Here is a 25,087-nt window from a genome sequence, read left to right as displayed (position 1 = left end):
CCATTTTCCCTTTTGTCATTTTTTAAATAAAATAAGTCAGATATCATTATGAAATTTTAAAAAGTTAATTGGTCTTTTTTTTTTTTTAATAACTCAACAGTAAAATTCAACCAAGCAGTACTTCTGTACATAATAATGTTACTAACTGTAGTTTATTCAGCTTGCAATCCACACTGCTCAGCAGATGGCCAAGTCCATTAGCTCCAGAGTCTCCTAGTCTATTCCCATTGAGGTTCAGTTCTCTCAGGTGTGATGGGTTTGATTTCAGAGCTGAAGTCAGGATCACACACTGTTCCTCTGTAATACTGCAATAACTCAGACTGAAGACAGAAAGAGAAAAGACAATGAATCAGATTCAGTGGGAAATTGAGTGTAGTACATCATGAGTGAATGAAGCACAGTAACTAATACACCAACCTGATCAAGAAAGAAGAATAACTAGGATTTGGGAATACAGTTGAAATATAGAATGAACAAAAGGGTTCATGTAGTTAATTTAAGAAAACTGATACAATCTGGTTATGAATCATAATTTGATAGCATTAACTAGGTTAACTACAAAAACATACATTTATTTTTCCCTTCGGCTTAGTCTTTTATAGAGTATATCAGAGATCCCCACAGAGGATTGAACCACCAAAAGTCCAGCATATTTTTTAAACAAAAATAACTAAAACATTTTTTGTTTAAAATTAAATTTTCTAAAAAGTATCAATGGTCATTTTAAACCATGTACTCTAACAAAATACTCCAGCAAATGATGTTACAGTACTTTAAACCAAACAAATACATATTTTTTTAAGGAACATGTTGGATTTTGCTGCATATAGTTGACTTGTATGGTGCTCAGTGGTTTAAACTAACAAATACATTTATGTGTTTATTTATTTGATGATAAATACATCATCTTGGTATGACCCTAAAATATAATTTAGAACTTTTTGAAACTGCACTGAAACAAAAGCAGATTTGATGGATTATAATGGTGAGGTAAATTATGAAGACATTTTATTCTGAAAGCAAACTAATCTAAAATTTAACTCTTTGTAGCAGCAATTTTTTTATTTGAGGTAATCTTCTGTTGCTAACTTTATAAACTAATCTCCAAAACATGAGTTATTGATCCAATTTAGTTTTCACTACCATCAGTGTTGTAGAAACCATTATTTTGTCAGAATAATCTATAGTCACACTTTTTAAAAAAGTTTTTCCATTTTCCCTTTTGTCATTTTTTAAATAAAATAAGTCAGATATCATTATGAAATTTCAAAAAGTTAATTGGTCTTTTTTTTTTTTTTAATAACTCAACAGTAAAATTCAACCAAGCAGTACTTCTGTACATAATAATGTTACTAACTGTAGTTTATTCAGCTTGCAATCCACACTGCTCAGCAGATGGCCAAGTCCATTAGCTCCAGAGTCTCCTAGTCTATTCCCATTGAGGTTCAGTTCTCTCAGGTGTGATGGGTTTAATTTCAGAGCTGAAGTCAGGATCTCACACTGTTTCTCTGTAATACTGCAATAACTCAGACTGAAGACAGAAAGAGAAAAGACAATGAATCAGATTCAGTGGGAAATTGAGTGTAGTACATCATGAGTGAATGAAGCACAGTAACTAATACACCAACCTGATCAAGAAAGAAGAATAACTAGGATTTGGGAATACAGTTGAAATATAGAATGAACAAAAGGGTTCATGTAGTTAATTTAAGAAAACTGATACAATCTGGTTATGAATCATAATTTGATAGCATTAACTAGGTTAACTACAAAAACATACATTTATTTTTCCCTTCGGCTTAGTCTTTTATAGAGTATATCAGAGATCCCCACAGAGGATTGAACCACCAAAAGTCCAGCATATTTTTTAAACAAAAATAACTAAAACATTTTTTGTTTAAAATTAAATTTTCTAAAAAGTATCAATGGTCATTTTAAACCATGTACTCTAACAAAATACTCCAGCAAATGATGTTACAGTACTTTAAACCAAACAAATACATATTTTTTTAAGGAACATGTTGGATTTTGCTGCATATAGTTGACTTGTATGGTGCTCAGTGGTTTAAACTAACAAATACATTTATGTGTTTATTTATTTGATGATAAATACATCATCTTGGTATGACCCTAAAATATAATTTAGAACTTTTTGAAACTGCACTGAAACAAAAGCAGATTTGATGGATTATAATGGTGAGGTAAATTATGAAGACATTTTATTCTGAAAGCAAACTAATCTAAAATTTAACTCTTTGTAGCAGCAATTTTTTTATTTGAGGTAATCTTCTGTTGCTAACTTTATAAACTAATCTCCAAAACATGAGTTATTGATCCAATTTAGTTTTCACTACCATCAGTGTTGTAGAAACCATTATTTTGTCAGAATAATCTATAGTCACACTTTTTAAAAAAGTTTTTCCATTTTCCCTTTTGTCATTTTTTAAATAAAATAAGTCAGATATCATTATGAAATTTCAAAAAGTTAATTGGTCTTTTTTTTTTTTTTAATAACTCAACAGTAAAATTCAACCAAGCAGTACTTCTGTACATAATAATGTTACTAACTGTAGTTTATTCAGCTTGCAATCCACACTGCTCAGCAGATGGCCAAGTCCATTAGCTCCAGAGTCTCCTAGTCTATTCCCATTGAGGTTCAGTTCTCTCAGGTGTGATGGGTTTAATTTCAGAGCTGAAGTCAGGATCTCACACTGTTTCTCTGTAATACTGCAATAACTCAGACTGAAGACAGAAAGAGAAAAGACAATGAATCAGATTCAGTGGGAAATTGAGTGTAGTACATCATGAGTGAATGAGGCACAATAACTAATACACCAACCTGATCAAGAAAGAAGAATAACTAGGATTTGGGAGTACAGTTGAAATATAGAATGAACAAAAGGGTTCATGTAGTTAATTTCAGAAAACTAATACAATCTGGTCATGAATCATAATTTAATAGCATTAACTAGGTTAACTACAAAAACATACATTTATTTTTTCCCTCGGCTTAGTCCTTTATACAGTATATGAGAGGTCGCCACAGCGGACTATTCCAGCATGTATCTTAAACAAAAATAACTAAAACATTTTTTGTTTAAAATTAAATTTTCTAAAAAGTATCAATGGTCATTTTAAACCATGTACTCTAACAACATAGTCCAGCAAATGATGTTACAGTACTTTAAACCAAACAAATACATATTTTTTTAAAGAACATGTTGGATTTTGCTGCATATAGTTGACTTGTATGGTGCTCAGTGGTTTAAACTAACAAATACATTTATGTGTTTATTTATTTGATGATAAATACATCATCTTGGTATGACCCTAAAATATAATTTAGAACTTTTTAAAACTGCACTGACACAAAAGCATTTTTGATGGATGATAATGGTGAGGTAAATTATGAAGACATTTTATTCTGACAGCAAACTAATCTAAAATGTAACTCTTTGTAGCAGCAATTTTGCAGACTGGCAGCATATAAAACACATTTACAACCACTAAGTTTGAATTGCTTCAGTTTTTAACTGACACACATACATCTTGAACCTTCAGTCAATCAGATAACATAAGCTTTCATCTTACTGCTGTACAGTATAATGATACTAACCGTAGTTTCTCCAGCTTGAATTGTTGGTTTATCAGTAAATCACTGAGGTTTTTCACTCCAGAGTCTCCTAGATTGTTTCCACTGAGGTTCAGTTCTCTCAGGTGTGATGGGTTTGAGTTCAGAGCTGAAGCCAGATCAGCACAATCATCGGCTTGTATACTACAGTATCTTAACCTGCATTTAGAGATCTAAGATAAGCTTCTGAATAGAATAAAATTCTGTTTCATCCACCTCCAAGAGAAAATTTCTTAGCTGTTAGTGTTTCTCACCTCAGCCGCTCCAGTTTACAGCTTGATATTTTCAGCATATCAAAAAATTTCTTCACTCTTAAGTGCCTGAGTTCATTCCCACTGAGGTTCAGTTCTCTCAGGTGTGATGGGTTTGATTTCAGAGCTGAAGTCAGGATCTCACACTGCTTCTCTCTAATACTGCAAACACACAGACTGAAGACAAACAGAGATGATAATTGTTTAGATCCATTTAGCAATCTTCTTTAAGCGCTACAGTAAATATATTTTCTTTTTCCAATATATTTTTCACCAGTGTATGGCTGTCACAGAAAGAAGATTCTCAGACCATAATTGTGTGTGATCAGCCAAACTGAAAGTGAAACTAGAGCATACAGTGCTTTGTGGCCATTTAATGTGTATGGTACAGAAATCAGTGTAGAAATGTTTAACCCATTGCCCAATGATTTTAAACATTGACAATTACTATTAACAAAAAATAAAAAGCAAAAGGTCAGTGGGATGAAGGTAGACCACCAGTGCAATGATGGATGGCCTTTTAGCGGTCATTTGAGTTTACTGAGAGGGACACTTTAAAGAGCCCACGTCAGGTTTATCTACCACTAACTGACATTTTTGAAAGCTTAATGAGGCACACAGCTAATGATAGCTTACATTCCAAAGGGAGATCAGTACATTACAGTTCAGATGTGCACATCAAAACTCACTTTTTCCAAACTGTCCCTCTCTCTTGAGTTTGAACAATGAATTTCACTTTAATTTCTTGACAGAAATGCCAATACATTTTCATCATAGTTTTATTAATTATATCTGTTTATCATCTTGTGTGAATCAGAATTAAAAATCTTGATTAAAAATTGTGAAAAACACAATAACAATGAGTGCTACCGAAGAACATTATTGTCTGGAAAAAATACATAATTGTTAAAAATTCAATCTCACAGTATCTGCTGTACAGTATAACGATACTAACATTAGTTTCTCCAGCTTGAATTGTTGGTTCGTCAGTAGAGAGCCAAGGCTTTGAAACCCAGAGTCTCCTAGATTATTCCCACTGAGGTTCAGTTCTTTCAGGTGTGATGGGTTTGATTTCAGAGCTGAAGTCAGGATCTCACACTGTTCCTCTGTAATACTGCATTTACACAGACTGAATACAAAAAGAGAAAAGACAATGACTCAAACTGTATCTCTAATGATTAACTAAGGTTTTAGAAAATTCTGGTGCATTAAAATAATGGTAGCTAGTGACATATAAACACCAAAGACCACAGTTTCTGTAAAAACTCATCTAGAAAAATGGCACCTACAATTTGGGAGGCTTGAGGGTAAATAAATGAACACCTTTTTTTGGTGAACAAACCCTTTAACGAACATTATTAAATGCTGTAATAATACGTGATGCTTATTGTTTATTCATGTCAGTTAATGCTTTGACTACTGTACAGTCTTACTGTTTACATTAGGGCTGCACAATACTGGAAAAATACATTGTAATCTTTTGTTTTTCTGAAATATGTTTTAAGATATGACTACAATTTCACCAGATGACTTGAATAGTTTTATTTGAATATATTTAATGTTTACATTCATTGTGATTCTGTAGTGGAGCCTATCTTTATAAAATATAACAAACACACAACAAGCATACTTCAATACAAGAATAGAGCAAAGATAGAAATGAAACAAGCAGCACTTTTTAGATTTCTGGGGAGTGAAACAGTATTCAGACACACAAAGTCTATGATCAACGTAAAATAGCATTGTATAACATACCTGTCAACCCTCCCATTTTTCCCGGGATTCTTCTGTATTTTACAGATCTATCCCGCTATCATCCCGTAAAGGTATTTTTCTGTATTTCTCACATATTTTCAGTCTTTCTCTGAACAGCCGAGCCTCTCTATGCGCAACCCATACCACCAAACCACCAGGGGTCGTCCTTTGCTCTTAAACTTGGTTTTTTGGGGAAATCCCCTATTATGCTGGACATATCCCTTATTTTCACATTCCAATGTTGACAGGTATGCTGTATAGTGATTATGTATATAATTATAAACAATCTTTAAGGAACCAAAACTATAATCGGTTGTGCACAAATGATTTACAATCACCGGCTTATAAAAAAGAAAATTCAGTGCCAGGATTACATGATTCTGCTATGCACTGAAAATATTATTAAAAGACATACATTTAAGTGATGTTACATTATACTATATCTGTTGGCACCTGTATACTGCAATTACTCCTGCTGATTTAACATGATAATTTGGACCAAATATTGACTGACCACCTGAAAAAACATTGTCCTCCCTCGTAATAAACTGTGTAATACTCACTTGAGTGTGTTGAGTGTACAGTGTTTATCCTGCAGTAGAGCAGAGAGTTGATTCACTCGTGTGTCTCCTAGTTCATGATCACTCAGATTCAGTTCTGTCAGTAGTAACGGGTTTTTACCCACAATTCCAGTCACAAACTGACAGCCTTCATCAGCAGCAGTACTTCTTAAAAACCTGCAAGTTAGAAGAACAAATCAGAATTTATTGTCCATTTCCTTAAAATAAAATGATAAGACATGCTTTTAACAATTAACAATTTTACCAATTAACAATGACAATTAACAATTTTTCTTATATAAACTTATATATATTAAGAAAGTCAATTTCCACAAAATCCTGTCATCGATGATCATATAAATGAATGACAGATTCAAATATTAATCACCACTCCATCATGAAGTTTTAAATTATTTGATATATTATAACAAACCACTCAAGCCTTTTCTATTCAGAGAATTACAGTTATTAATAGCTTAGTCCTTATAAACAATCCCTTTATAAAATACATAATTGACCAATCTAAGCTGTTGAAGAATAAACCGAATATGCAAGATGATGCTTTCCTAACGATAACCGCGAAACAAGCTAGCGTTTTGTTTTATATATAAACTATAAATATAAAAAAAATTGAAGAAATTTGAACAATATATGTAAAAAATCTAAATAATTGTTTAGTAGGCTACAGGCTAAATAAAAGTGCCTCATTAAAGGTGAACATCACTTCGGTCTCCGCATGGTGTCCCTTAAAGATTTATAAAGAACAGACCTATATACTGTATATGAAAAACCACACAATCTCAATTAACACTTGATGCTTGCTGTCAACTAGGCTACATTGTTTAGGGGCATTCAACATTGATAGGATCTGTTGTTGTTAAACGTATGTTTTCTTTGTAAAAAGATATTTTCTTTGAAATATTAAATAATTATAACCACTACCAGTAATACCACTGTTGTCCCTCTTCACCGGTAAAATAAAAAGCCTTTGTATTAAATGTATTTAAAATGTATATTTTCCTTCCCATTTGATGCAGGCAAACTAAATTGTGGACAATTTACTTCTTAAACAGTACCTTGCCTGAACTCACTGTGAGAGTGATGGAGAAAATGAAAGCACATCAGCACTGAGGAAAAATCTTTAAAATAATGACTTACAATAATGAATAATGAATTACAGTCAAGCATTGGTCAAATTCTTAGCTGTTTTTGACCTGCACATTTAAACTTACTATATTTTTCTTGGAAAAAATATATTTTTGAAACAAATTTCGTTTGTTATAATTTGTATCTTAATTTTAATGTATTTTCTGTTGGTCAGTCTTGTCAGTCAGAATGTATTACATTTGAGGATAAGTGCTTCAAAACAAGTCTGCTATAGCCTATGCTATAAAAAAAAAAAACTTTGTTGTTAAAAAATTTATAATATATATATTTATATATTTTTAAGTGAAATATTCAGTTTCAGAGTATAGCCTATTTTAAACTGTTTTCACTGATAATTACAAAATCACCCATTGCTGGTCAGTTACAATTGAATTATTTAATCAATAAATTTGAATAAGCAAGACAGGCTTTACAATCTTGTGATGCACAAGTTTTTAAAATGAGAGTCTGCATATTTGTGTCAGTCTGTCAAGATAAAATTGCTTAAAACACCATATTTTAGAAAAAGTTTTTTTTTTAAATTTGCATAATCAATAATTGATCTTATCCACACTTGACCCACCAATAATGAAATATCATGCAGCCTGTTTTTGATTACCAGCCCTGCAGATTAACGGCAGCACCCGAGGATATAACCAGATCTACATGCTATTTTATTTAACTGCTTCATTCTATCCAAAATAAAACAAATAAGACTTTCTCTACAAGAGAAAGTATTTTCAGAAATACTGAAAAAATGTCTTCGTTGTTTTTCTAGCAATCTTTATGTGTTAAAGAAGCTTGCTAACCATATAATTTTGTGATATTATTATATGGTATGCAAATCTTTAGAGCTTAACATCTCAAAACTGCTCATAATACACATAAAACCTTTTAATTTCATGGTAATAATATGTTACAAACACCACAGTACACTAAGATGCAAAAAATTGTATAACTTAAATCGATATTAGGTAGGAATAATTACAGTAGTCTACAGGTCATCCATTTTGTATTTCCTCATGTCTCACCTCAGTGTCTTCAGTGTACATCGTGGATCCTGCAGTAAGTCAGTGAGCTCCTTCACTCCTGATTGTCCAGGATAATTTCCTCTGAGATCCAGCTCTATCAGATGTGAAGGGTTTGATCTCAGAGCTGAAGCCAGAGCTTTATAACCTTCTTCACTGATACTGCAGTCTGAAAGGCTAGAGAGAAAGTTTAAAAGTTGAAATTATCAATAATTCAATTGTGCTATGTGATTCATAGAATTTTTGAATTCGGAAACAATCAAACAGTGGTACATTACACTGACCTGAGTTTCTCCAGTGTGCAGTTTGTAGTTTCTAATCCGCTCTGGAGTTTCTTTACTCCTGAATCCTGCAGATTATTGTTGCTCATGTCAAGCTCTTTCAGAGTGCTGTCTGAACTCAGGGCTGTAGCCAGAGCTGAACAGCTTTCCTCTGTTAGACCACAACCACGCAGCCTAAAATAATGAAAATGTGAATATCAGTCTAAGGGTGCTTTAACACCTACACTTTTGTTTCGGAACGTGTCTCGATTGCCCAGTTAGCGCGGTTCGTTTGGCATATGTGAACAGGGCAATCGCGCTCTGTTCCGCGCCAAAGTAATCGCTCCGAGATCGCTTGAATGAGGTGGTCTCGGCTCGATTGAAACGAACCCTGGAGCGGTTCGATTACAGTGAGAAAGCGATCCGATCTGAGCGCGGTTATTTCACAGTGTTTTATGGATATGTAATAGGCATACGGCTATATGAAGAGAGAATTATGAGCATGGCGGGAAGTTTTGCGAGTCTCCGGATGCCCGCAAACGAGTGATGATCTCCCGGTAATCTTGCGTCTCCCTCCCGCTCCTCAAATAGGCAAATAGGCACCCTTCTCACCCCTCCCCACCGCATCTTTACTCAGACACGTCGCGCGCTCGCGCACCTTGTCAATCACCATCAAACCACCACCTCTTCTGACAGCTTAGCGGGACGCTGCAAAATAAACCCTGACACTCTGACCAATGTGAGGAGAGTATACTCGCACGTGACTTGTTTTAGCTCTTTTGGTCCGATTAGAAACTTTGCAATGTGAAAGCGAACCACTCCAAAAGCAAAGAGCAGCAATGTAACATTTGTAATCTCTGTTTTGGAACAACTGAATCGATTCACAGGTGTGAAAGCACCCTAAAGCACCTGTTGTCAGCATACTGCAATACTGACAGTTAGTGTGTTTTGATCCCTACATATTTCCCTTCCTTTCCTCAAGATAATTTAAATGTGCAGTGATAGATAAACAATACTTACATGAGTTTGTTGAGTGTACAGTGTTTATCCTGCAGTAGAGCAGAGAGTTGATTCACTCGCTTGTTTCCTAGTTGACGACCACTCAGGTTCAGTTCTTTCAGGAGTAATGGGTTTTCTCTCATAACTCCAGTCATAAACTGAAAGGCTTCATCTGCATCAGGATTTTGAAACAAGCTAAAAGCAAAAAAGATACATTACCATTTCAGAAAATTATATTGCAGATATCCAATGGTAAGGAAAAATACACAACGAGAAAAAATGGTTCAATGCTTTAATTGCTTAAAAATAGCAAAAATCCAATTAAAGACACCCACCTCAGTTTTGTAAGGGAGCATCGTTGATCACATAGTAACTCAGTGAGCTCCTTCACTCCAACATGTCCAGGATCATTTCCTCTGAGATCCAGCTCTATCAGGTGTGAAGGGTTTGATCTCAGAGCTGAAGCCAGAGCTTTATAACCTTCTCCACTGATACTGCAGTCTGAAAGACTAGAGGAAAGAAAAACCGTTACTGCACAATAATAATGAATATTCTATATGTATAGACAAAACAATACAACTCTGCTCTAAAACGCTTCATTTAAGATTCTAATAGTTTGAGAAATGACAAATGTTCAGTTTATATTTAATGGATAATCTTTTTATTATTACACACTTACTAATAGGGGTTTGGAATTGCAACCAAGTTGGTGAAACAATTAATATCTTACATATATAATTTTTTATTTTGTTTGTTTTGATATTGATTAGTCATAAATATTGGATTTTCAATCTGAGTTTTGCAAACATGTTGCAACAATATACCTTTAGTGTAATTTCAGCTTCATTAGCTAATACATTGATACACTAGTTAAATTAAAGCTCGAAGCTTATTTGAATGCTTGAAATAATTGTATGCATTCACCCAAACTGATTAGTCAAAAACCCAAATGGTGAATGGAAAAAAGACCCATGGGATTGGGAATAATTTGCTATTTAAACAAAATTATGTATGGAAACGGCTCAAGAGAAAACTAAAGCCTATGTGATAAATCAGTCATGACATCATCACGCACACCAGTTTATCTGTAAAAGACTAGTTAGATGGAAACAGGTTGCAGATGGAAAATGTCACAAATGTTTTTCCTCACACATTTACTTTGTTAAAAAAACGGGAATAAATGGATGGAAATTAGTCTATTGTTGTCACAGATGGGATCAACTTAATTTACCTACAGACGTTACTCAGAAAGAACATGAAAAAAATTTAGGTTAGTGAAATTAGATAAATAAAGACTTGGTGTGGGCACACAACAAAAAACACAGGCAAAATGTCATGCCAATTAATTACACCTTCTACCTCTTCCCAAAAAGAAAAACCACCAACAATCAAGAATGCATGCCTATATAATGTCAAGGTTTTGAAATAAAAAAAATGTCATTATAATGATAGTCAATGTGGCAAAAACAGTCACAAACATAATGAAAGGGTTGTCAATTTGTTTGATTATCTGAAACAAAGTGTGACAAACATGCAAAAAAGAGAAAGAAATCAGTAAGGGGTAAAGATTTTTTCACACAACAAATATATGTTTTTGTACTTATAAAAATAAGTGGTGTAAACATATGTTTGCCCCTTGTTACCCGTTATGATTACCAGCAGTGTTGCCATTGCGAACTGCTGGAGAACACTCCCTGGCTGCATCCGAAACTGCCTACTATTCAGTTGGTACTGCATTTGAATTTAAACGTACTACTCGGCTGTTAGAAAAGTACGTTCTATACAGCATGAATGTGAAAAGTATGAATGGAATTCGGACAAACTACATCCGCCTTTTTGTCATGGTCACATGACCTACCTGTGTCAGTTGCGTCGCTTTACTTCCATTCATGAATTATCTTATGGGGCATCATGGGATAGTGCAGCGTGCATGGGATGCGCACTCCAGAATCTCGCAGGAAGTAGTAAGTCATCCGGGTACTTCTCGCATACTGATTTTCAAATTCTATGAATTTGGACATACTACTCGGCTCGCATTCTGATTTTAGCGTACTGTATAGTATGGAAGTATGCAATTTCGGACGCAGCCCATGTCATTCACCCGGACTACTGAACTGAATTATACATTTCCCACAGCTTAAGCTGATCAGGACTGATTCATGGAGTATTTATACACCACACACACTATCTTATGTGAGCATCACATAAGTGTTTCTTGGATTGTCTACTGTGATTTGTCCCAAGTTCGTTTTATTGTTTCTGTTTGTTATGCCACCTGCCTCGACCAATAACCTGTTTATTGTCTACTGTCTGCCTTTTACCAAATTCTGTTCTGAAGAACTGTTCGTGCCCCATATTACCACTCTTGTAAATGCTTCACTTTGCACTGGTTTTATTGAAACTGCTCTGAAAACTGCTGCTGTTACACCGATTTTAAAAAAAGCCTGGCAGTGACTCCTCTGATCTGACTAATTATCTTACTAATATTAAAGGTTCTTGAGCGGGTGGCTGCAAGAACACCTGCAAGCAAACGCTGTTTGATGCATTTCAGTCGGGTTTTAGATCAGGACATAGCATGAAAACTGCTTTAGTTAAGGTCTTTAATGACCTTCTCCTGATTGCTGATTCAGGGGCTTGTGGTATTTTAGTATTTTTAGACTTAACCGCAGCTTTGGATACAATTTCTCATAGCATACTTTTGGAGAGAGTTCATTACTGGGTTTGTGTGGATGGGATTGTGCTAAATTGGTTCAAATCCTATCTTTCTGGATGTCACAGTTTATCTATGTGGGAGGTGGGGGTCACAGATCGCATACTGTTCTGTCATGTCATGGTGGCCCCCAAGGGTCAGTACTTGGTCAATTTTTTCTTTCGTACTTATATGTTGCCTCTTGGTCAAATCCTGCAAAAATTTGGGATTAGATATCATTGTTATGCCGATGACACACAGATCTATATTAACACTTCTCCCAATTCACCGGCGTCAATGTAATCGCTTAACGCTTGCTTAACTCAAATTAAAGCTTGGATGCAACATAATTATCTTAAACTGAATAGTTCAAAAACAGAGATTTTATTAGTTGGCACTAGGTGGTTTCTAACATCAAGAGGTGTAGTGAATTTGAGTTAACAGTTGATGGGTCTGTCTTATCACCATCTCTGCAGGTGTGTAATCTTGGTGTTCTCCTGGACTCCCACCTTATTCTGGAGCCTTTTTTTAAACATGTAACTAAAACGGCCTTTTATAATCTTCGAAACAAACCCCGCTTACATGCTTTCCTCTTGAGGTCTAATGCTGAAAGACTTGCCCATGCTTTTATCACGTCTCACGTTTTCTCTGTTCAGAGGGTTACCAGCTAATTCTCTCAAGATATTACAAAACATCCAAATTCTGCTGCACGTGTATTGACACATACATCATCTCTCTCACATCACTCCTGTACTCCAACAGCTTCACTGACTGCCCGTCAAGTCTCATATTGATTTTAAGACATTGATTTTAACATATAAAGCGGTTCATGGTTCTGCTCAAGGTTACATTTGTGACCCGATATCCATTTCCTCTGCCTCTCGCTGTCTACGCTCTGCCTCGGGTCCTACGCTGTTTCAACCTCGCTGCAAGCTCAGCACCATGAGAGGTAGGGCGTTCTCTTTCTGTGCCCCCAAACTGTGGAATGCTGTTCCCACAAACATTAGGAATGCTGGTCTCTCGGTCAGTTTTAAGAAGCTACTTAAAACTCATCTTTTTGGGACTGTTTTTATTTTGTGATATATTTTATTCTTACTGTGTTTTTTTATTGTTTTACTGTGCTTTGTTGTTAGAAAAGTGTGTTATAAATAAAATGTATTATTATTTTTTTTTTTATTACTGAAGATTTGTTTTTTTCTCTAAAAGTGTGCAGCAGCAAACATGTAAATTTGAGAAGAACTGAACCATGCTGTGGTGTGTAAGATAAGCCCACAGAGGTGCTAGAGCAGCACTATGAGAAGCTGTGCCGTAGAATAATTATATATGTAAAGCACTGATTGTAAATAGTAAAATACCCATATGAAGCTATATCTGTAAGAGGTATTCAGGAGAATGACTGATATAATATCAAATTATTGTACCAGCATGACATGATGAAGATGCTCAAAACAAGTTATGGACAACTATAGGGAGATGGTCATTTGCAAGCAGAGTGTGCAGGGCCAAGAATACCATGACTCCCTAAACATATACTTGACCTTTAAGTTAAGTAAAGACTTATCTAAATATGGTCAGAGTTAAAACAAGAATACACAAAGGTGGGAAAAAATTAAGTCTATCTTCTGGAATAGAAAACCTCTGGTCTGGTTGTGGTAAATTTATGGAAAGACAGGTTAATTATGACACTACCCATTTGGATTTCCTGCATGCTCCCGTCTGACCCTGTGTTGAACCTTGCCTTTATGATGATTCTAAATAAAGCTACAGTACATAATTTTGTACGTTTTACCAGGGTTTGGTACTGTACATAACAATATTTCAGTGATTGATTGTTTTTGATTCAGTATATCTGCTGGTGAAGTGCACTTACTTTAAAATCTTAAGCTTAGAGTTCTTTATTCCCTCACAGATCTTTCTGACTCCTGAGTCCAGAAGACGACTGTTGTTCAGGTTCATCTCTTTCAGGATGGTTTTAGAGGAGAGAACAGTAGTTAGAACTGAGCAGCTTTTCTCTGTCAGCTCACAATTATTCAGCCTAAACACAAAAACAGCATTATTTATTAATCAGAACATATTTAACACATCAGATCAACAGGTCTTCATCTATGGCCATTACTGACAGTCTTTTATAAATAATAAACATAGATGCCCTAATCTATAACTTATGTTCACTCACTTGATTTTCTCCACTTTGCTATGAGGGTCCATCAGAAGAGCAGAGAGTTTCTTCCAGTCCAGATCTCCTAATTTATCTTCATTCAGATCCAGTTCTGTCAGTAATAATGGACTTATACCCAGAACTTTAGTAAGATAGTCACATGCTTCTTGTGCAGCTGGACTCAACAACCTACAGAAAATAGAATTTTAAAGTAAATGATACTCCTAGTAAATGTCTTTTTGCATCCTAAATTAATCAAAATAAAATCTATGGCATGCAATTAAGAACACAAATAACAAACCTTTTGCCCCATCTCTAGTTTTTTATCTTCTGAATTTGACAAATTTTTTTTTTTTTGTTAATTTTACCCTTCACAATAGACTTGAATTACTATCCGGTGGATGATTGCATAATAGCTGGCTGAATTATTGTATATGACATGACACACCTCTACCACTGTTCTGTTATTGCACATCTTTAGATAAATGTATTTAATATATTAAATATTTTATCACCTGATGGTCAGTGTACAGTGTGGATGCTGCAGTAACTCAGTGAGCTCCTTCACTCCTGATTGTCCAGGATCATTTCCTCTGAGATCCAGCTCTATCAGGTGTGAAGGGTTTGATCTCAGAGCTGAAGCCAGAGCTTTATAACCTTCTTCATTGATACTGCAGTTTAACAGTCTGCAAATGAAAAAAGCTTTTATTACAAGCAATGACTTGCCAATGCTAAATAAATCTCACCTTACAGATTATTACAGTTATTAATGACATCTGCTTAATAGGATATTTCACCCAAAAAAATTAACTTTTGTCATCATTCCCTGCCTTTCCCCTTTTATTTTTTTGAAGTATGACAACCAGCAAACATTTATTTCCATAGCATACCTTTTCCTACTATGAAAGGCAATGGCTACTGTTATACAACATTCAAGCAAAATATCTTCATTTGTGTTTAATTTAAAAAGAAACTCCTAGAGGTTAACAGAAAATGGTAATGATAAGTTCAGCTTGTCGTGACAGATATTGCACTCAAATATGCATTTGAACGTAGAAATACACATAGATAAAAATACTAACTTCAGTTTCTTTATTCTGCATTGTGCATTTTTAACAGATGACAGATATTCTTAGTTCCTGAATCACCTAGTTTATTTCTACTCAGAAGCAGCCTAATCAGGTTGGATTTATATGCGCAAAGCAGCACAACCTTCTGCTGCCACCTGTCTGCCGCCCTTTTGCCTGTATTACAAAAGTATTGATCCTTGCCTTTCTGACTATTCACATTTTAAGACTGAATTTGGATCCAGCCCCTGTCATTATGTCTCTCCATCACAACAGGTTTAGCATTTTTGATTTTGGGCTGAGTTAAAAGGTAGGTTAAATTACAGATATAATTATATCTTTTCAAATAAAAGTATATTATAATTACATGTATCAACATTAAGCGCATTGTTTGTTTCAATAATTACTTTAAATGTTAGCACCCAGCAGTTGGTGAAGTTTAATATAAAGTGCAATACTGTAATGCTGAAATGGACATTTTAATATTTAGCAAAATACTCACTGAAGTTCCTTGATGTGACAGTGTTTTTCCTGCAGTAGAGTTGCAAAATGCTTCACTTTTTTAAGGTCAAGCTTATATCCACTCAAACTGATCTTATTCTGAAACAAGGGATTGAAACCCACGATTTTAGACAAAGACTGACAGGCGTCATCTACAGCAGGACTAAAACACCTTGAGAAGAGAAGATCAAGCAGGGGTCAGTTCAGCTAAACTTGGTAAAATCCGGTGCCATTTTTATTTTACCCTGAAATTAAAGGGTCACGAAACCCCCTCGTTTCAGCAGGGTGTTTTCACACCTCTACTTTGGAAAAAGTCAGAAAAGTGGGCGTGTCCAGCTCTGTTTAGGGGGGAGTGTCGGAGGAAGAAAAGTGGGATGGTGTGGGAGTGTCTATTTGGGCACGCGCGAGTTTCAGAGTCAAAATACACACACACACACACACACACACATACAGGAGAAAATGATGGTGTTTAACCTACATGGACATTTGTAGTCGAATTATTTGCCAAATTATTAAATGGTGGACTTTAACTGCAGTTTGGCTCTTTCATTCAGGGTATTCATTCATGCCCCTCGCGACACACGAGATATTTGATTCGAGGAGCTGCTCTAAGCGTGTATTTTTCATGCAATGTTTTATACTGCACGGCGAATGAGAGAAAAAAACTCTCCGCATTTCCCGGAAACTTAGATGCACACGGCAGGTAGTGTCAGAAAGCCGCGTGTGTTATTCCTGTCACTAAATGCGGTAAAAACCCTACACGAGGTTAAAGTTTGGTTGTGGTGCTAACGTCTTTATACTCTGTGCAATAGTTTGTTAGATACGAACAAACTGAATAAACAAAGAGCACTGGTCGATCACTTACCAAATCTGTAGAGACAGGACAATCACCAGCAACTAGAGCCGCGTCTTTATGAAGAGAAGACTACAAACGAATCCAGAACTCAGCGTTTGCAGATGAGAACAGCTCTCAGGTAAACAATAATCCTCCTTAGACACATAAGTTATTGTTGTCGAGCGTCGCGTACACTGTTAATCCACACGTGACTCTGAGCTCTCACAGAGAGAAAATGAAAACGAAACTTAACTGCAGCAAACTTTAAAAGCAACACTTCACGCTTGTTTTGCCAACACAACGTGGCGTCTCTGTCCTGAAAACACGGTGATAGTAACGAATATTAATGAAGTTGCACAATAGAGCGCGCTGATTGGTTTGAACCAAGCCTTACTCATGCATTAATGCATCACACTGTAAGACGTAATAAGACTCACTCTGGTACAGACGTCCAGTCTGCACGCTGGAATACACGCTATTGTGTCATGACCGTGACGCAGCTTCAAAAATTCGTTTCAAACAGGAAGTACGAATTTGTTTGTAATAACGCAAAAACAACCAATTTACACTTTTTAGTGAAATATAGGTGTCCTAATAGTGTTTTTAGCAGTGTGGGACACATACACGACTGTCAACAGCTCAAAAAATGTGTTTTGGTGTTTCGTGACCCTTTAATGTAAGATAAGCTACACATGTATTGTTGCACTAAAGTTAATGAAATAATAATTGAATTTAATTGTAATCATTTTGCATTATTTATCTTTTGTTTATTGCATAATTCATTGTCTCACCTCAGTGTCTTCAGTGTACAGTGTGGATCCTGCAGTAAGTCAGTGAGCTCCTTCACTCCTGATTGTCCAGGATCATTTCCTCTGAGATCCAGCTCTATCAGATGTGAAGGGTTTGATCTCAGAGCTGAAGCCAGAGCTTTATAACCTTCTTCTGTGATTCTGCAGCCTGAAAGACTAGAGGAAATTTTTTTATAATAATCCAAATGTACTATTTGATTTATAGAATTTTTGAATTAAGAAAAAAATCAAACAGTGGTTTTCTACACTCACCTGAGTTTCTCCAGTGTACAGTTTGTATTTTCTAATCTGCTCTGGAGTTTCTTCACTCCTGAATCCTGCAGATTATTGTTGCTCATGTCAAGCTCTTTCAGACTGGAGTTTGATTTCAGGACTGTAGCCAGAGCTGAACAGCTTTCCTTTGTTAGACCACATTTTCGCAGACTAAAATATTAAACAGGAGAGGGAGAATGTACATTGACAATTTCTTGATACAAATATTCATTGACATACTCTATATTACTGTTTTTATATCTTGATTTCTGTAAGAAAGTGAGCCTATTCTGCATGAGCTGAGATCTCAGCTTTTGCAGGAAAATGTGAAAATACTGATTTATGTTTAAAAAAACAAAGGTAAAGCCTTTGTAAATATACTGTTTTTATATGATCAATTTTCATTTATTTGACTTAGAATGTTGAAAAAATAAAGTATTTAAATGTCATGAGATGTGCAGAATGTTGTTTGAGAAATGATAAAATCAAAATTTTTATTTGTCTTAAATGTTAGTGAGAAAACCAAACTGTCAAACGATCATTGAGGATCATATTGCCTCATGTGTTTAGTGAAGCTTTACATTAAACGAAAATAAATAAAATGACAACAAAATAAATGAATCAACAAACAAATTAAAAGAAAAAACAATACTCACATGAGTGTGTGGATCTGACAGTGTTTATCCTGCAGTAGAGTAAAGAGTTGATTCACTCGTTTGTCTCCTATTTTATGATCACTCAGATTCAGTTCTGTCAGGAGTAATGGGTTTTTACCCACAATTCCAGTCACAAGCTGACAGGCTTCATCAGCAGCAGAACTAAAGCACCTGAAAAAGAGAAGAGGTACTCTGGCATTACATGACATATGGAGATTTATTTTAGTAACTTAAAAGCTTTAATTTTTAAATGTTATTTATCTTTTAAAACTAGTGTACTTGAAGTGACAGGTCCCTCACCTCAGTGTCTTCAGTGTACAGTGTGGATCCTGCAGTAACTCAGTGAGCTCCTTCACTCCTGATTGTCCAGGATCATTTCCTCTGAGATCCAGCTCTATCAGGTGTGAAGGGTTTGATCTCAGAGCTGAAGCCAGAGCTTTATAACCTTCTTCTGTAATACTGCAGTCTGAAAGACTAACAATCATAAATACTCATATTAAAATGAACATCAGAGTTGAGACTTCTGTACAAACACAAACACAAACACGATTAAGATTAAACACGATTAAACATGATTAAGGAGACATGCAAAATGTGCAGTGCTGAGGGGCCTTTGTGAACATGGCTGGAAACTACTGACATCTATTGTTATAACCAGGTGCATCTCAATAAATTAGAATTACCTGCCCACAACTGCCAAAAGTACTAACACCTGGTTTAAGCATCATGATATGCCTGTATTTACTTGGGCCTGGTCTAAACCTCAGAGATTATATGTGGTGTTGTTAAGAGTTAGACGTGAGACACCAGACCCAACAACACAGAAGAGCTCTGACCAAGTGTTGTGTGCTGCACATGTTCATACATTCAGTAGTCCATCATTTCTGTGTTGGTCTTTAGTGATTATCTAATTGTCTGAGATGCTAAATTTTGGGTTATTCTTAGCTGTAGCCAATAATCATTCAAATTAAAAGAAACACTTGACATATATATTATGTAGATTTGTTACACACAGACTGATATAAGTTTCACTTTTTGAATTTTATTACTGAAATAAATAAACTTTTCATTGATATTTTAATTTACTGAGATGCAGCTGTATGTCTACTAGTTCAGTGGACCACATAACAACATGTCCTAACAACACATGATGTGATGCTGCAACAGTGATATGCAAAGTTTCTGCAACACTGGAACCGAATAGAGCATAAACTACTATGACAAAGATCACCTCAGGTGCTGATTATGTGCTTTATTTAGTGTTTAACCGCTACTAATATACGTTTAAATACCATTTTACAAGACATTTATTGCCATACTAAAAGCAGCAGCAGATCTTCTTTTTTTTTTTTGAAGCAGACATTTTTGACAGATCTTGAAAATAAAATAACTAGCAAAACTAAATTAGAACTTTGATATTTACATTTACATTTAGTCATTTAGCAGACGCTTATCCAAAACGACTTATAAATGAGGACAAGGAAGCAATTTACACAACTATAAGAGCAACAATGAATATAGGCAAGTTTCAGGTGTGTAAAGTCTAAGAAGGAAAGCATCAGTAATTTTTAAATTTTTTTTGAGTACAGTTAGTGGTATATACAGAGAGGCAATTGTAGATTAGGAAGTGAAGTGGAGACTAAATAGTTGAGTTTTTAGTCGTTTCTTGAAGACAGTAAGTGACTCTGCCGTTCTGATGCAGTTAGGGAGTTCATTCCACCAACTGGGCAGATTGAACGCGAGAGCTCGGGAAAGTGATTTCTTCCCTCTTTGGGATGGAACCACGAGGCGACGTTCATCCACAGAACGCAAAACTAAATTAGAACTTTGACTGTGCAAATCAACTAATATCAGTCACTCGGCATGTAATTTTAATAATCCTAAAGAGGTTTAATATGTATTAATTGAATTATAACCCATACCATTTCATTTGGATGGTATGGGTTATTTGGATATCATTTATTTGATATTTCTGTTGTGTTGCATCTGGTGCAGGCAGACAAATAGCTTGTCGGACATTCTAGGTGTGCAACTATACCAACTTTTATTATCAATAGACTCCAAGTAGACGATGTGCTTAGTATTTGCCAACACTTCAGCCCTACAAATGACATTTTACTGACTTTTAAGTAGCTTTGCAACTGCATGCCAGCCTATTCTACAAATCTAAACCATGACAACTACAGTACCCTGACAGCCTGCTTTAGTGTACTAATACCCTAAACAGAATTAACTGATATGTAGTGGCAAAAAAAGCTAAACATGATCCACGCAGATGAAATCAGACAATGACAGAACTAATTTATCAGTTTACATTTGTCAGAAAACTTCCTTTGTATAAGCGACTACTCTCTTCCGTCTCAGAAGAAATTTTTGTGAGCTACAGTGGTCTATAAAAGGTATCAGTGAGCAGTAGAATAAGCTGTTGTAAATTAAAATGTATCCACTACAGCTTTAATGTTTTTTTTTGACTGCCTAGTGCAAACCAGAGTTTAATTTCTAACCTAACTGTGACATCAGTAAAACCTGGATTTGATTCAAAAGTGCTTGTGTATGATGAAATGTAAACTGCAAGTAGTGTAGATTGCTATGAAATAATCGATGTTGTCATATCAGCTATCGCTATTTCCAATTAGGTGAAGTAGCCACTCTCTAAATGTTCTTTTAAAGCTGAACACATCCAATAAATATTATTCCTGTTATTGCTGTTGCAATCAGTGTATCTGCTATTGAAATGTACTGACTTGAGTATTTTCAGTTCACACACAGGATTCTTCAGTCCCTCACAGATTCTTCTGACTCCTGAGTACAGCAGACGACTGTTGTTCAGGTTCATCTCTTTCAGGATGGTTTTGGAGGAGAGAACTGCAGCTAGAACTGAACAGCTTTTCTCTGTCAGCTTTTCACAGTTATTCACCCTAAACACAAACACAGCATTATTTAATATTCAGCATTCAACATATCAGTTCAATAGTATGAATGTTTATAGAGTACATATAACTGACAGGCTTTAAAAAAAAACAATCAGGAAAGTTATTGTGCATAAATTTATGTTCACTCACTTGATTTTCTCCACTTTGCTATGAGAGTCCATCAGAAGAGCAGAGAGTTTCTCCCAGTCCAGATCTCCTAATTTAACTTTACTCAGATCCAGTTCTGTCAGTAACAATGGACTTATACCCAGAACATTAGTAAGATACTCGCATGCTTCCTGTGCAGCAGAACTCTTCAGAAACCTGCCAGAAGCGGGTGAGAATTGTGAATTTAGTCATTTTACAATGATATGTCTTTTGCTTCTCTAATCTTCATTACAGACTAATCTCAGAAAGCAGAGTTTTTTCCCAATATATGGTTTATGTTTGGTTATGGTTTTACAGGTATGTGAGATGCATGTCTTTGTCCCCAGTGAACCAATTTTAACATTCTTTTTAGATTTTACATTAAAACCTCAAACTATCATTTTAAAAGGCTGAAAAATGTTGTTGTAACAGCCGTTTAAGGATTTACCCTGGACATTCTTTAACAACCATCCAGACAAGTGCATTATACAAATGCAGACACACAAAATGTAAGTATCTGTGTTAATTTCTGTCTTCTAGAACCACACACACACACACACACACACACACACACACACACACACACACACACACACACAAACACACACACTTACTTTTGATCTGTACAACCCAGCTTTATGGAAAATATTGCTTATGGATTAAATTTCTGTATAACAATTGTGTTAATAGTAAACAGATCTGCCAAACTGTTAATACAAAGTTTTTAGCTTACAGTACTGTATATAAATACACATTTCTTTTGATTCTGATCATGCTTATTGTATGTTACGTTTCATTTAAAGAGAATTGAAAAAAGTAAAGGTTGATTGATACTGAGGTTACATTGAAGAGCATCAAACATTTTGTTCCAAGTGCTTTTTTAAGTTTGTAAATTACCTGAATTTACAGCTTCTACTCTGCAGTAAGTCAGTGAGCTCCTTCACTCCTGATTGTCCAGGATCATTTCCTCTGAGATCCAGCTCTATCAGGTGTGAAGGGTTTGATCTCAGAGCTGAAGCCAGAGCTTTATAACCTTCTTCACTGATACTGCAGTCTGAAAGACTGTATATGAAATAAGCGGTTTAGTTCTGCATGTTAAATATTAAATAAACAAAATAATCACACAAATAAAGCTTTGCAAAAATAAAGGTCAATATGCTTTTTATAAATCAGTTTAGACAATATTTAGCCACACAATATATATGCATGAAAACAATGCCATATTTAGGGAAAATACAATATTAACCTAACATGTTGAATGATCAGTACATTCAAAATGTAAATCCCATCATTATTTATTAACCATCATATTATTTAAAAATGTATATTTATTTTCAGCCAACATAATTAAAGAGTCATTTAAATAATTTTGTTCACTATACTAATGTGAAAATATACGAAAATAATAATACATACCTCAGTTTCTCTAATCGGCATTGTGTATTCTCCAGCAGAGGACAGATCTTCTCTACTCCTGAGTCTCCTAGTTTATTCCCACTCAGATTGAGCTCTATCAGGTGTGAAGGGTTTAAGTTAAATGCAGAAGTCAAAGCAGCACAACCTTCTGCTGTAATCCTGTTATTATTCAGCCTGGAGAGAAAGAAAACAAAGAGAGGAAACATTTTCAGATATAACACACAAGTATACAAAAGGAATTATAGTTGCACCTTTATAATAGTTTTTCATTAGACAAAGGGTAATAATGTTCATCAAGGTAGATGTTATCTGAGAATAAAGCCAGGTGGACTGTTCAGCAGCTTTTAAATAAGACTGAAGCGCTTTATTCTACAAGCGAAAAATAAATAAAATAGATTGAACATAAAACAATAATATGTGCTGTAATAATTGATCAACTCTTTAAATAGACAAAGCTTGAAGGAAGAAAAATGTAAACAATTGCATCATACAATATTCAGTCACAAGATGGCACCAATTAGTGATTTTATTAAAAAAATGTTTTATTACAATAATATACAATATTTTTATACTTTTGAAAACAATGTGCAATACTCACATTATTGTGTTGACTCTACAGTGTTTATCCTGCAGTAGAGCAGAGAGTTGATTCACTCGTGTGTCTCCTAGTTCATGATCACTCAGATTCAGTTCTTTCAGGAGTAATGGGTTTTTACCCACAATTCCAGTCACAAACTGACAGCCTTCATCAGCAGCAGGACTCAAAAACCTGAAGAGCAGAAAACAATTCAAGAGTTAGTTAATTTCTTTAAAGTTCATGTAACAGAAGATATCATTTGAGTTACGTAAAATAATATATTTTTTTAATAGCAAAATAAAAATGAATAATTTACCAGCCTATAATTGTGTATTGCTTATTAACAGTATTTCTCTTAATAATCAATATGCATCATTTATTTAAGAAATATTTCCTCATGTTTCACCTCAGTGTCTTCAGTGTACAGTGTGGATGCTGCAGTAACTCAGTGAGCTCCTTCACTCCTGATTGTCCAGGATCATTTCCTCTGAGATCCAGCTCTATCAGGTGTGAAGGGTTTGATCTCAGAGCTGAAGCCAGAGCTTTATAACCTTCTTCACTGATACTGCAGTCTGAAAGACTAGAATACAAAATGAAACAAATAAAGAAACAAAGAATACTCTACTGTCATGGTCACTAGCTATGTTGCCCACCAGACACACTAGAGGGCACTCTATACCTTTCTAGCCATTCACCCGGACTAAACATCCCATCACGCTTTGCACACATTTAGACTCTGATTGTGTTTTTTCCACCGATGTTGTTCTCTATGGCACACTTCCACATATTAATAATAAACACTGCTCACTAGGGGTGACAATCTTTAGCGACTTTTTAATTTGATTCTGATTCTTAGCTTATATTTTTCCCTATTTCTTCTTTACATTTTAACTAGAATTAGAGTTTCTATATGTCTTTGTATAATCATTGGACTCTGTATGACAGTATGGTCACCTTAAAAATAATTATTCTTTATTAAATAATTATTCAGAATGAACAAGATCTAAATGAAAAAAAAAAAACAATTATAAAGCAATTATGAAAAACAAACATATTCCATAAAAAATCTTTTTTCATTTTCCAAAAAAGGATAGCATAACATTTTTAATACTGATAAAAAAACAATAATAATAATAAATAATGCATTTTCATATTTAAATTAAGAAACCTTACCCGAGTATCTTCAGCATGCACTGCGAGTTTGCCAGTAGACTGGACATTTCTGTTACTCCTGAGTCTTCTAGTTTATTCTCACTGAGATTGAGCTCTATCAGGTGTGAAGGATTTGAGTTAAATGCTGAAGCCAAAGCAGCACAACCTTCTGCTGTGATACACATGCTGCTGAACCTGTAGAAGAGAGACAAAAGCTATAAAACATAACTGTAAACAATTTTGTCAATTTTTAAGCATCCAATATGAAAATTACATAATATATATT

At 34.9% G+C, this 25,087-nt stretch overlaps 2 protein-coding genes across 5 annotated transcripts in view; one reads left to right on the top strand and one right to left on the bottom strand.

Moving 5' to 3' along the window:
• LOC147838394 (uncharacterized) overlaps positions 1-25,087 on the top strand; it is a 900,722-nt gene that overhangs the window by 24,748 nt on the left and 850,887 nt on the right. The window lies entirely within an intron of this gene.
• LOC147838413 (uncharacterized) overlaps positions 1-25,087 on the bottom strand; it is a 48,412-nt gene that overhangs the window by 4,902 nt on the left and 18,423 nt on the right. For 2 of the 4 annotated variants that reach the window (XM_087303298.1, XM_087303299.1), the window contains 26 exons: positions 24,823-24,996; positions 24,056-24,229; positions 23,671-23,841; positions 23,073-23,246; positions 22,554-22,718; positions 21,660-21,833; positions 21,342-21,515; positions 18,898-19,071; positions 18,598-18,768; positions 17,942-18,112; positions 17,672-17,845; positions 16,047-16,217; positions 14,993-15,163; positions 14,496-14,666; positions 14,190-14,354; positions 9,966-10,139; positions 9,652-9,825; positions 8,656-8,826; positions 8,375-8,548; positions 6,201-6,374; positions 4,838-5,011; positions 3,886-4,059; positions 3,617-3,790; positions 2,569-2,742; positions 1,358-1,531; positions 147-320 (listed from right to left, as the gene is read on the bottom strand). In XM_087303298.1, the coding sequence (XP_087159424.1) occupies positions 147-320; positions 1,358-1,531; positions 2,569-2,742; positions 3,617-3,790; positions 3,886-4,059; positions 4,838-5,011; positions 6,201-6,374; positions 8,375-8,548; positions 8,656-8,826; positions 9,652-9,825; positions 9,966-10,139; positions 14,190-14,354; positions 14,496-14,666; positions 14,993-15,163; positions 16,047-16,217; positions 17,672-17,845; positions 17,942-18,112; positions 18,598-18,768; positions 18,898-19,071; positions 21,342-21,515; positions 21,660-21,833; positions 22,554-22,718; positions 23,073-23,246; positions 23,671-23,841; positions 24,056-24,229; positions 24,823-24,996 (4,485 nt within the window). The remainder of the gene's footprint in view (positions 1-146; positions 321-1,357; positions 1,532-2,568; positions 2,743-3,616; positions 3,791-3,885; positions 4,060-4,837; positions 5,012-6,200; positions 6,375-8,374; positions 8,549-8,655; positions 8,827-9,651; positions 9,826-9,965; positions 10,140-14,189; positions 14,355-14,495; positions 14,667-14,992; positions 15,164-16,046; positions 16,218-17,671; positions 17,846-17,941; positions 18,113-18,597; positions 18,769-18,897; positions 19,072-21,341; positions 21,516-21,659; positions 21,834-22,553; positions 22,719-23,072; positions 23,247-23,670; positions 23,842-24,055; positions 24,230-24,822; positions 24,997-25,087) is intronic. The other 2 variants (XR_015521401.1, XR_015521400.1) reach the window with 2 other exon arrangements.

This window comes from Danio rerio, chromosome 22 (assembly GCF_052040795.2).
Source record: "Danio rerio strain M-AB ecotype USA chromosome 22, GRCz13ab, whole genome shotgun sequence".
NCBI classification, from domain to species: domain Eukaryota; kingdom Metazoa; phylum Chordata; class Actinopteri; order Cypriniformes; family Danionidae; genus Danio; species Danio rerio.
Note: the sequence above shows the minus strand (reverse complement) of the source record. Positions and strands in the feature narration are given on the sequence as shown.